This window comes from Bombyx mori, chromosome 23 (genome assembly GCF_030269925.1).
Source record: "Bombyx mori chromosome 23, ASM3026992v2".
Classification (NCBI taxonomy): Eukaryota; Metazoa; Arthropoda; class Insecta; order Lepidoptera; family Bombycidae; genus Bombyx; species Bombyx mori.
Window position 1 is genome coordinate 7,484,683 of NC_085129.1, and position 12,680 is coordinate 7,497,362.

The following is a 12,680-nucleotide window of genomic DNA, read 5'->3' on the forward strand; positions in this document are numbered from 1 at the left end:
TAGTGTATAGTATTTTATACTTTTTCAATGGTTTAAAAGACGACGTCATCTGTGAGTATAAACTAATAATTAACAATAACTCCCAACTGTGATCTAGGCTAATGAGTTATTTAAGAAATTAAATAAATTTCGTAAACTGCATTCCTATTTCTGTATTGTTGTGAAAAAACAGTACTTTCACGGAATGCTTACCTAACACAACAATATTGTAAATCAGTGATAATCCAGCTTAAACAGACTTAAATCGGCTTTGAATGTTGATGATTTATGTATATTAATTGGATCGATATAATAATTCGGTCGAGAAATAAGGATTTGCCTGTTTTGTACATCTCGATTTGTGACTTCGACACGAAAATGAGGAAAAGAGTTTTAAGTTAGAGTTTTTTTATTACTAAAACTAAAATAATATTTTTTTAATGGTTTGTTCTTAATAAATAATAAACATAAATTGTTTGATGGTTTATTAAAAAAACAACAATTCATTAAAATCACGCTGTTAAGCCTAATAGGTTTTCGTTACAAACCCATAGCAACAAAAAAAAAAGTTTAAAAGTACAGCACCTTCAGTATTTATCAACTATAAACAATACTAACACTGGTTCTATTTTCAGTAAAATTAAGATCAAGAATATAAAAAAAATGCTGTGCTTTTATTAATTTAATATAAGCGACATTCAAAATCTACAAATAACACTTAAAACTTAAGTATACTAATTACAACGTATGTTACAAAGTTTTTACGAAAAAAAAATCGGGTTCAAATTCATTTTCTAGTGTACTAATTTATTATAAGATTATTCAATATTCTAGGAACATGAACATTAAAATATAATAGCCGGAGCTATTACCTACACATTTTATTAACTTAAATCACCATTTATCTACTTGAACAACATCGGATTAAAATGTTTCTTACAGATAAACTAAAGTATATTTGAAAAACATGTCTAACTAACTACAAAAATAAAGCGCATAACTTTTAACACAAATAATAAAACAATAAATTATTTTTAGAGCTGTACATGAAATCAAGATATCATTTATAAATTGTTTTATTTTATCAGTGCCTACCAAATATTCATTGTGTTCGTTCGTTTAAATGCGAAATGGGATCAGCGTTTTATGATGGTGACAAAATTGATCGAGTGCCAACTTATAAGCCGAAGACAAGATGACCTGGCTACTAGTATGCACTATTTATTATTTATTTATAACAAAAATAGCTAGGCTTGAAAGAGTCTGTCGTTGAAATTTATTTATATCGTTGCCTCAAAGAATTTTTGTGTACGACGCGATTCCTCATTTACATGATGGTTGTCTAATTTAAATATTCAAGATCAACACCCATTAGCATTTATGCTACCCAAGGAAAAATAATAGTTCGTATTTATTCTAAATGTATAGTATTTTTCTCGCGGGCACTGCAAGGTGAGCGCCGTTTAAAATCAAAACCTTTGTGTCTGCATTTCTTTTAATTGAATACGTCAAATGCAGCGACTCTCGTGAAAATTTCATGTAAATGGAAATGGAGCGGCTGGGAAATTTACAGGCTTTGTATTTATATATTACCCATCCGTTTCAAGTGTCCGCGGAAAAACATTTTTCACAAACGAGGCCTCTCCATAAATACGTGTCCAAGTGGATAGAAGTCAGCTTAAACGATCAGCAAACTCCTTCCATCCGGTAAGCCTCTGAAACTTTGTCTTTCATGTGTAGTGGCCTAGCTTTGATATATTTCATACCGTGGCAGTATCGAGTTCAATTTTAATGAATTACGTATGCACATACTTCTTAATACTTTGTAAATTCTTCATAGATGAACATTAATAACTTTTAGCACTCGCTACGTCAGACGTGGCCTTGGTTTGTTGAAGTTCTCATCTATGAAACATTTACTCACTCATGAACGTAGCTTTGACAAATTATTTCTTGTAAAATTTGACATTAAAAAAATGTTCATTGTTAATTAGTATGACACTGTGCGCAATGCGGATTATCCATATTCATTCTTTCTTCTTTAAAATATCGATGTTAAAATCGGTGTAAAAAAATCAAAGCTCAAATATTTTTCGTAAGTAGCTCGGTATAGTTGTTTATCGTTGGCATTGTAAAAATTTGAGCAAAATATTTTTTAATCTGTGTATAGACCTTCGTAGAGGGAGCGTGGCATGTGCTCTGCGAGTAGAGACTTCAGTTTCTCCCTTGGAGAGACCGGCGTGTAGCGAGACAGCGGGAACGTACGTGTCACACCGTCACTTAGAGCGCGAGTAACCGCTGATAAATCGGCATCCTGAGAGGAAAAAAAATAACGTATCTAAATTAGGAACAATAACACACATACACACACACACCCGCGCGCACGTGCGATCTTATCTATATATATAAAAATGAATTGCTGTTCGTTAGTCTCGCTAGAACTCGAGAACGGCTGGACCGATTTGGCTAATTTTGGTCTTAAATGATTTGTGGAAGTCCAGAGAAGATTTAAAAGGTAAATAAGTATGTAAAATGTTCGGAATTAAATAATTTTTGTTTTTCCTTTGATGTGTCCCCCGTCGGTCTTTTATTTATCGATTGAGGCACTACGAAGTTTGCCGGGTCAGCTAGTTTAAAGATAAAAGATAAAATTTAGCAAACTTAATCAGAATGCGGGCCCGTATAAGATTAGCTTCCGTGCACTACTGTCACTACTTAGTCTATTTTCCTACTTAAATATCCCTCTGATTTTTATCTTGAATGTTGGACGAAGCATATCAACATAAAATGGTTTCCAAGAGATATTGCCATTATCCGATCCTGCTATTCAGTTTAGGCACTATGGATAACAGTTTCTGATCTAAATTTAAGTATGTACAGTTTTGATAAAATGTAAATATTTGACTAATGCATCTGAAATAAATAAAAAATACTTCAAATTCTATTAATACTATGTTATATTAGGTAAATTCGGTTCAGCGAACTGTAAAACACAAAAAAGTTATTACTTGTGGGTCGTGAGCCTTACCGGCATGCGCGTGGTAAATTAATGAAAACGTCTTTTGGTCATTTAAAATGTCAGTTATAAATTCCGATTACGACTTCGAGAAGTTTTTGTAACCTATTACTAAATTCATAAATGAAATCGGCGATGTCTTTTACAGAACTCTCTTACATTATGCATTAGATCCTGAACTATGTTACCACAGATGTTCATGCAATAATTTACATGAAAACTAATGTACCGATGTAAATGCACAAAATTAACTAGACCTAATTTGAATAAATTCAGAAAATAAAATTTATGGTATGTAAAACGCACAATTAAAAGTTTTCTTATTTTTAGGAAAACTAATGTTTTATGACGATAAACAAGCCATAAAATATTGTACAGTTTGTTTCTGTTTCATTATATGTATTAATGTTAAATATCATCGCTAATTTTAAAGATAACGAATTTACGAGATTCACCACATCCGGTTGTAAATTTATTTTATTGTTATATCATAAATTTAAAAAGTATTATTAAACATATGTATACGATGTTTAACAGAACGTTTGATTAGAAAAAAATAACAATATTAATATTGTTTTATGGCCTACGGAATTCTTGTGATTCATTAAAATATGGTTTCGTAAATAGAACATAATTGTGTTATGTAATCAATAGCATGAAATAGATTGACGATAAAAAACAGGATCATTGGCACAAACAAATATTTTTAGTTCAAGCCTGATTTGTAGTGGTATTGAGTTTTCCACAAGATAATAACGTTTTCTGAAACGTACTCTAAATAACATGTCACAAGAAGTAAGCCATCTCAGAGAAACATTAACAAAAATCGTATGTATTTTATTCTTAATGTTTTTAGCATTCGCGATTACATATTTTTAAAGAAATGAAAGTGATACCAAGCGACCATGTTTTCTCAACAAGGTTTTGAATAAAAGTATTGTGTGTTCTATTTCATTTCAAAACTTTTACGGAAATTTAGTTGAAAATCTGAATTTTCCTATAAATTATTGATGAATGCAACCCTAAAATTTGATGAAAGGATATAACTTGTTTACTGAATTCATGCTGCGGTATTAGGCGACGTCACGTTTCTGTGCGAGGAGCGAGGGTACTCACAGCGCTTTTAGTGTATTTTTCGAGGCTTCGGAGAGCCTGCTCGAAGTAGTCTTCGCCATAAGCTCCTTTCTGTTCATCACTGAGTCGTTTCCACATCTCACGGGCTTGTTCCAGCAGTTTCTCTTCGGATAACCAAGCGCTACCTGTCGTATATTCTCCAGCGGCCACTACCACCTATGGAATTTCAAGGGTTATTGATTCAGTAGAGTTAACTATGACTTTAAGAGTTACGTTTTTAATACAGTTATTATTGGTTCAGTGTATAACCTCGAAATATTGTTTAAAATATTTCAGTAAAGTATATATTAACAAATATATTGTAAAAAAAAACGATCAAGAATTCGAAAAGTAAAACCAATTAGTGTCAGAGATCTAGAATATAAGTGTATCATAAATTGAATACGAGCTAACAAGACATCGGTGAGGCAAATTGAGCAACTCATAATAATTCGGTCCGTACTACATCACCCGGTAATCTAATAGACTAGAGTTAGGCAGACAAGTTCTGTAGAACGCGAATATACGAATACATATAATATGTTTATGGATATATACAATAAATGGATTATTTGGACTAGATTAGACCAAGAGAAAACAATTATTGGACGTGGTTTGTAGATCTCCCTATGCGCTATATTCAGACTCGCCAAGTTACGTCGGTCGTATTGTAATGAGCGATCTAGTGGGCAACTTCATTCTGTTAATTTTGTGTCACGGTGCGCGCGCATCGTAAAATTTCACTCTCATCAAGTTTTCATAACGCGCCTAAAGAAGTATAACTTCAAAAAAAAAACATTTAATCAATGCAGGGCAATATATCGTTATAATTGTGTGACTCGAAAAAGAACTGAATATGCAATTTCGAAAAGGGCACATCTCTGAAAATGTAAAATGTTCAGGAAATGAACAAACTGATTATTTTCTAAAGCAGTGTAAAATTTAAAATATTAACTTTTGAGATATATTTAATTTTTAGTGTTAATTAGCAATTTAAAATTACTGGAATTATTATAAAATGGGTATGAAATGGTATGGTATATGAAAAAACGTATTTGACAAAATATGCGACATGTGCCCTTTTCGAAATTGCATATTCAATTGATTCATAATATTATACTTACAACATCGACACCTCGTGGCTTGAGCTCACGACGCAAACAGGCAGCCATAGCGTCGAGGGCTGCGAGAGAAGCGGCGTGGACCCCGCGTACAGGGGCCGCGACGTGCGTTAAAATGGAGGAAGCCAGTACAATACGACCGCGAGCACGTCGTACCAGAGGCAGCATCACTTGCACCAGACGAGCTGGACCTGCAGTCAACAATAATTCATTAATTTTGTCCTCCTCAAAAGTTGTCGTAATCTGATACTTTGTTTAAGTAAGATGTGATCAAAATTTTTTTATCGAAGGATCACATACTGGTGGTAGGACCACTTGTGAGTCCGCGCGGGTGGGCACCACCACCCTGCCTACTTCTGTCGTAAAGCAGTAATGTGTTTCCGTTGCAGCCGTTGGAACTATACTTGAGACCTTAGAACTTATCTCAAGGTGGAGGCGTATTTACGTTGTGGATGTCTATGGGCTCCAGTAACCACTTAACACCAGGTGGGCTGTGAGCTCGTCCACCCAAACAAGCATTAAAAAAATAATTTATGTACAATTTATTTATTTTGTAGATCTTATGTTATCCGAATTTATATCACAGAGCGACTGTATGAATTCATATATGTATCATGACTGCCGTTATAGTTTAAAGTTAAAAAACAGGTTTTCTCTGTTTCTTTTGTAGGCAGGCAAGCGTTTGGACCACCTGACGGGAGGTTACGAAGTAGCGTCGTTCACGGACACAACCAAGTCACTGCCTACTGCTGAAGACACCTCACAAACCTCATTTGATGAAGGCAATAAAACGGCATGTTATTATTTCCACGTACATACGCTTTATGATTCCTTATTCCTAATGTGAAAACTAATTTACACCAGTTTCTTGAGAAAATTCAAAAGCTAAGTCTGATATCAACAAATTAATTAATATTCAATTTTCAATAACAAACATTAACTACGATGAAATTGATGTTATCTTACATTGACTACTAAATTACGCTGTCAGTTTGAATGATTGTGTTTAAAACTGTGCACTGTAATGTTTATAAAATCCACTGAGGTTTCATCTATTCGAAACTAAGAAAGCTTATTAAACACACACGATTGAAATTCCAGTAACCTCATTCAAAATTAGCTGGCAACATTGTGTACAAGGCTGTTTCTGTAACATGTAGACATTCTTGTGTAGTTTTTTTTTTTTTATATCTTTCCTTGAACCGTCTAGACGATCATTTTTAATTTAATTAATTTAAGAAATATTTTTTACATTGAATTACAATTTGAAAAATAACAACAATTTGAACAATTTAAAAAATATGGATGTCCGTCTTTAAGTTGAGACATAATTTTGATAATAGAGATTTCGCGTCCGTGCAGTTACAGAAAAAAGTTAATCACTAAAAAACATTTGCATTCACTAGATAAAGTAAAGTAAATTATGAGTCTTCGATCGCCTCCAGCTCGTACAGCCTCGCCCTAATTCTTACCCTAATCGCAATCAGCGCTAACGTTAACGTTAACACTAAGCTCTAGATCTGTCCCTTCGTAGGCGTTCAATCTTAGGATCGTAAATCCCATTAAACTACAACAAGTTATACTGAGCTCTCTGGAAAGAAATAGAAACATTGATTTTATCGTTCAAACACATTGCTATCATAAAGACAACATTCCTTTCTTTGATTCCTTCTTTTTGATCAATAGTATAAAAGTTTAAGACGTTATTTTGTTACAAGCGTCTCCAATTTCAGTTTGAGGCAAACTATACAAAATAATCACACGAATACTTATTTTAAAATATTTTTGTTGTATTTTTTTTTATTAGACTTTACCATATACAAATATACCAATTATTTATATATTAATTATTATATTCATATACCAATCTGCCGTTATGAAACAAAGTATATAAATCTACAATAATTTAAGACTTCATATATTTATAAATTTATATATGAAAGGGATTTAAGTGAATAAGATTTAAAGGATAAGCATGATACCATAATGAAATTAATTAAATATTAATATTGTTAGTAAAACAACCTAAAGCATTCAATTTAGAAATTAGATTTCAATTAAAATGTAACTTATAACAAACATCTGAACGCAAAACCAGTAGCGCCATCTAGTATATTTTATTTAAATTTCAACAACTAAGCGTATGTGGTTTTTTAAGTAATTTCAGAAACTCACCCAAAAGGTTGACATCCATGGATCGTTTGATAACGGAAAAGGGAACCCATTCAAGTTCACCTAAAGCGCACCAACACTCGCAGTTAATAATTGCCCACAAACCCTGGGCGCCCTCTGGTAGATGGTCCACGATGTACAAGGAGGCCGATAGGATCTTTCAACAATGGTTTCAGTTTAATGAATGAAGTCTATTCTTGCCACTAGAGTTCACAACTTGTATCGATTCGACAATTTACCTATCACCCTATATATTTAAAATTTCATTAATATAAAGAAAAAAATACTTTAATATTCTTTCCTATTTCACTCAATTAATTTATGTTATTAATTATTATTGCTGTTGTACATACAGTCAAAATCTGTTATAACGACATCGAAGGGACTGCTTATATTCAGTCGTAAAAACCGATAGTCGTAACAACCGGTGATGTTTAATGTGTATCGTGCAAGTACAAATAAATCGATAGGGAATTATTGGAAAAATATATTTACATAATACGCGATTTTTCTTCAATATTAATTTGTTTTCTTTTTCTTTGCGACATTTTGAAAGTTTCACGAATAACTCCACAAAGTTTTGGTGCGTCTTGTGTATAGATAAGTAACAAACTAACTGAAGAGATATGAAGAAGCGGGCTTTGACTACCGCATGCACGTGTTTTGTTTCTAAGAATTAGAAAAGACCCTACACTAAAGTAAATCCTATTGTTTTCTTTCCTGATTTTAAAAGCCATTGAAGACAAATGTGGATATCTATTCAAATTGTTTACAATACAGCTTAGCCGGTCGTTCTAACAGATCTAATTCTCCGAAATATTAGTTAAATGTGGTCGTTTTATGAGGTATGTCGTTATTACCAATGTCGTAGAAAGCAATATTTTTAATAAGGCGGTCATATGGCATTCAGCCGGGACCTTTGTTCTAGGTTGTTATAACCGGCATGTTGTATTAAACGATGTCGCAGTAAACGGTTTTGACTGTAATTCATAAAAAAGTAGCACATTATTATAAACTAAATATAAATAAATATGAATCAGAAAGACCATTAAATTAGAAATTAAATTAAAAGAACAACTTTTATTAACAACAGAAAACCTTCGAAATAGCTCTCAGGTTTACTTCTCTAAGGAAACAAAGACAGAAGTTTAATTATAATTAGCGTACATTGTAAAGGTTCATACTGACATAGAGCTTAGATAAAAGAGAAAAGGCCCTTTTTTTAAATTAATGTACACCCAAATTACGTAAATTTACAAGTTCGAAGCAGTACCGTTTCAATGTTTCAAAAACGTGGGCGGTACGATCTCTTGATTGTAAGACTTTCTTTTTCGTTGGGAAATCGAATTAATTTTGAGGCGTATACATCCCTAAATTGGTGTTTGCTGCGAGCGATACATGTACAAAATTTATAAAGAATTAAAGTGGGAGTATCGTAATGAGTTGTAAAAAGTTATCGGTGCGAAATAGCGGCTTAGGTTCTTAACAAGTTCAGTCGTATTGTTCGAGTACTTTATATACACTTATGCGATTTTATTCTTCTTGCCCTTAATTTACATTATGTGGAGTTAGTGCAGGATGTCCTCTTAACATGCTGCATATAAATTTTAGTCTGAGTTTTACGATCGGTAACCTGCCTGACGTCAACCCTCCTGGGTCATATCGATTGTAACGTGTCATATGGAGTAACATTTTCTCTTTCTTCTTTTAGCGTTTCTCTTTCTTTTTCATCAGTTTTTTGTTCTATGAATCGCATTTCATTATTTACACTATAATTACGATATTCAAATACAAAATAAATAAAAAACATATTTTATTTATTTTTCAGTACATTCTCAATGAAGAAATATGTTTAATTAGATTCGCCGGGCGGAACTTGAGAGTTATAAAAGCAACCAATTAAAACTGAAGCCGCTTAACATTTAACACGATCTTTTAATTTTGTCGAATTAGAATTCTTTGCATCTTTCCATTATCTCCTATCAAATAATAAATAGAATTCGATCTAAATCGATAATGTGCAGCTTAAGTTTAACGTTCTGGTATGAAGTTTACGTACGTACGATCAGCGTTTTTAATTGGGCAAATTTATTGGTTAAAATTAAACATACAACTTTATAATATTTGTAGGATAAGATAGTAAGTACTACATGCACATGGGAGATTCAAAGTGTTGAATATGATACCTGGGTTTCAGACGTAATGTCAAGTTGTAGGGTATGTAATCTTCCAGAGCAATCTTCTTTCAGCATATCTGCATCGATGTTGCCCGCTTTAGTTTGAAAGCCAGCAAACACATGATATCCCATATCGTCCAGTCTTCGGGCCAGTGCGTTGCCTAATACATTGTCACACCCAGTGACAAGTACTGCTTTGCCGGCAGCCGTTACCTTATTTGTTAAAAAACTTAATCAGCATTTCATCAAACGAGAATTGTCAAAACTAAATTTTAGGTCCTTAGTTTGAGTTAGGTTAGGTTTATTTCATACTTTTTTTGGGTAATATTTTGAGTTTAATTTCAGAAGATTTAACAATTTAAGCGTCTTGATTAAATTAAAATGGTATTTTAAATTAAATATATTACAATGAATAAAAAATTCGTGAGTCTTTATAGATAAAATTATTTTGTACTTGATAGATATATTAATTTATATCTATCAAATATACGATTTCTCGTATAATCGTTGGAATTTTACAATAAAACCAGCATTTTGACAAGGAAGAACAGCTACTCTAGGTGGGAATTATCTTTAGTGGTATAGATGAGTAGATAAATAATTTATGGCCCAAATTGTATTAAGCCCTTATACATCTTAAGGTGAATGTCATGATCGGCTGTCCCGTTGGTACTTTAAACTAGACCATGTGACTGCCTGTCCATTAGATTAAGATTCATCCTAGCTTTAATTTTATGTAAACAATCTGTATCGGCGAATAATTTAAGCGAATTTAATTATTTACCAAAAACAAACCACATATTATATTCAGTGAAAAAAAAAACTGTTGTTTTTAAAATAAACACCAGAGTTTATTAATTTTATCTAAAATTTTACAACAGCGATTACAATTTTCTAAATTAAAAAAACTAAAATTCAATGTTCTTTACTATGACTATGCGAGAAACCCTAATTACTAAACCATTAATCAAGATAAAGCATTCCGAACAGAACAATGATATTCATTCATTTTAAATTCGAAACACAATCGCCCTTTGAACAACGTAATGTTTGTACTAAATGTTGAAAATAGTTAAACGTAGTTTAATCAAAAACCTCATAGTAAATTAATTAGTGTAACGTTTGACATTCATTTCATTTATTAAGATTTCAAACTATTAAATTATTACGGGATACTGAAAAAGGTCTAATCAGTATAGGTACTCCCGTTGTTTCGTTTTGATATATAGGTTAATTATATCTCATCAGAGAATTAACGTACCACTGTATCAGATGTAATGGGTCGAGTGACGAAATTAAATTTACCTCGAAAATAGACGATGACAGCTTGATTAATGTTCGCCATAATAACAGTAGAGTTAATATTTTATTCAAGCTTCGGAAAGTAAGGATCTACATGGATATGCGTGACGCATTGAATTTCGAGGTTAACTATTTCAAATCTACCTGATGGTAATTCTTAAGCTTCGCGCTCTCTCACTGTACCAAGTCATGGTAAGTTAAAATACGAGATTGTTTTTAATAGTTTGACGAAAGTGGGTTTATTTATTTGATTCTTACGCTTTCGCGTCTTACTACTCAATGGGCCATCATGAAATTTTGCATTAATGTTGTCAAGAGTTCAACGAAGGAAAAGGGGTACCTTCCGTATAGAAGAAAATGATATTTCTAAGCGATACATTTTTTCCTATTATATATGAACATCAGTGACACTGTGTAAAAGCTACAATTATATATATGAGTTTCCATGGATGTTACAACCAGAGTGCCACCATGTACGAAAAAGATATAAGATATTTCTAGATGTATCTTGAAAAATCCGGGCACATACCTACGTACCATCATTTTTCCTAATTCAACCGCGAAGTACCCATGTGTTCTCGTTCGTAGCTTAGGACAGTAATGAGAACTATTCTATTTTGGGATGATCGAAATGTAGGTTCTATTATCAGTAATCAGATTTGTTTTTGTTATACGATACCATTATTTCATCGTAGAGCTCTTTCGTGAACGTTTACTGCGAAAAATGATATTTCCTAAGGCACTTGTATTCTGTCACAGTTACGTAAACAATAATGTAAATAAAGGCAAACGTCTTAAAAATGAAAACCATCATTTACTGTACATTTTTGTGAAATACGACATTGAATTTAAAATGATTAATAAAGCCCGAATATTTTTTAATGGTTTTAATATATATTAATAAAAAAACAGAACCAGTCACAGAATTAATGTAGCGTTTCGTAGGTCACGGCAAAAACATTGTATATAACCATACGATATATATACATCATTAACATTAAAAACATTAAATAGCGTCGACGGTGTCAGAGTTGCTCATAAATAGCTATAATAGTATCGGAACCCTACATTTATTCACAATTAGAGCCACCAATATACCAATAGATGTATTGCAATTGGTCTATTAAATAAACTTCAACCGCATTGTGCTACGCGATTATTTCAGTATCAGAGTGTTCTCATGTGATGTTCGTGTTGAACGAAGGAAACTACTAGACAATTTAGTGCGCTGTAGTCCACTTTAAGCTCAATAGGTGTTTTTTTTATGATTGAGAGTTTACTGGTGGCCCTGAGGCCTTTCCAGTTTCACAAGGACAGGTGGGCGAGCAAGGGCTCAGCAACTTCAAATGACGTTATTTGGAGCAACAAAAGTTATTCAAGAAAATTTTATGCCAACTTTCAAGATAAGTATATTGAAAAACAATGAACTTTTACCAACACGTCATGTCTGATGCAAAATACTTTGCAGGTTTCAGTTGAAATGGTGTATCAATTGAAAATGTATAAAACACGTTTGTAACCCTATGAATTGCCAGATGCAGCCAATAGTGAGTGTGTTTAAAAAAGTTGATAGGGGAATGGTTGTGCTCACAAAGTATTGTGAGATCCACGTTGGTTGACCTTAGTGGTGTTACTTCGCTATACAATATCCTATATTACATCATTCTCTGAGGTTCGTATTTGTATAAAAGAAAATTCAATAAAATCAATAGTAAATTATAGTCCACGAAGCGAAGCGAGGGCTGGTCGTTATTTATTTTTATATTTTATTTTATTAGATGAAGAAACAGTTCACAATTT

General features: G+C 32.6%; 1 protein-coding gene across 3 annotated transcripts in view; it reads right to left on the bottom strand.

The window, feature by feature from the left end:
* Window positions 1-450: 450 nt before the first annotated feature.
* Window positions 451-12,680, bottom strand: part of LOC101739940 (D-beta-hydroxybutyrate dehydrogenase, mitochondrial) — a 34,952-nt gene continuing 22,722 nt past the window's right edge. For all 3 annotated transcript variants that reach the window (XM_038019302.2, XM_038019303.2, XM_062675181.1), the window contains exons 4-8: window positions 9,588-9,791; window positions 7,405-7,558; window positions 5,233-5,420; window positions 4,112-4,285; window positions 451-2,293 (exon numbers count right to left, since the gene is read on the bottom strand). In XM_038019302.2, the coding sequence (XP_037875230.1) occupies window positions 2,135-2,293; window positions 4,112-4,285; window positions 5,233-5,420; window positions 7,405-7,558; window positions 9,588-9,791 (879 nt within the window). In that variant the 3' untranslated portion in view covers window positions 451-2,134. The remainder of the gene's footprint in view (window positions 2,294-4,111; window positions 4,286-5,232; window positions 5,421-7,404; window positions 7,559-9,587; window positions 9,792-12,680) is intronic.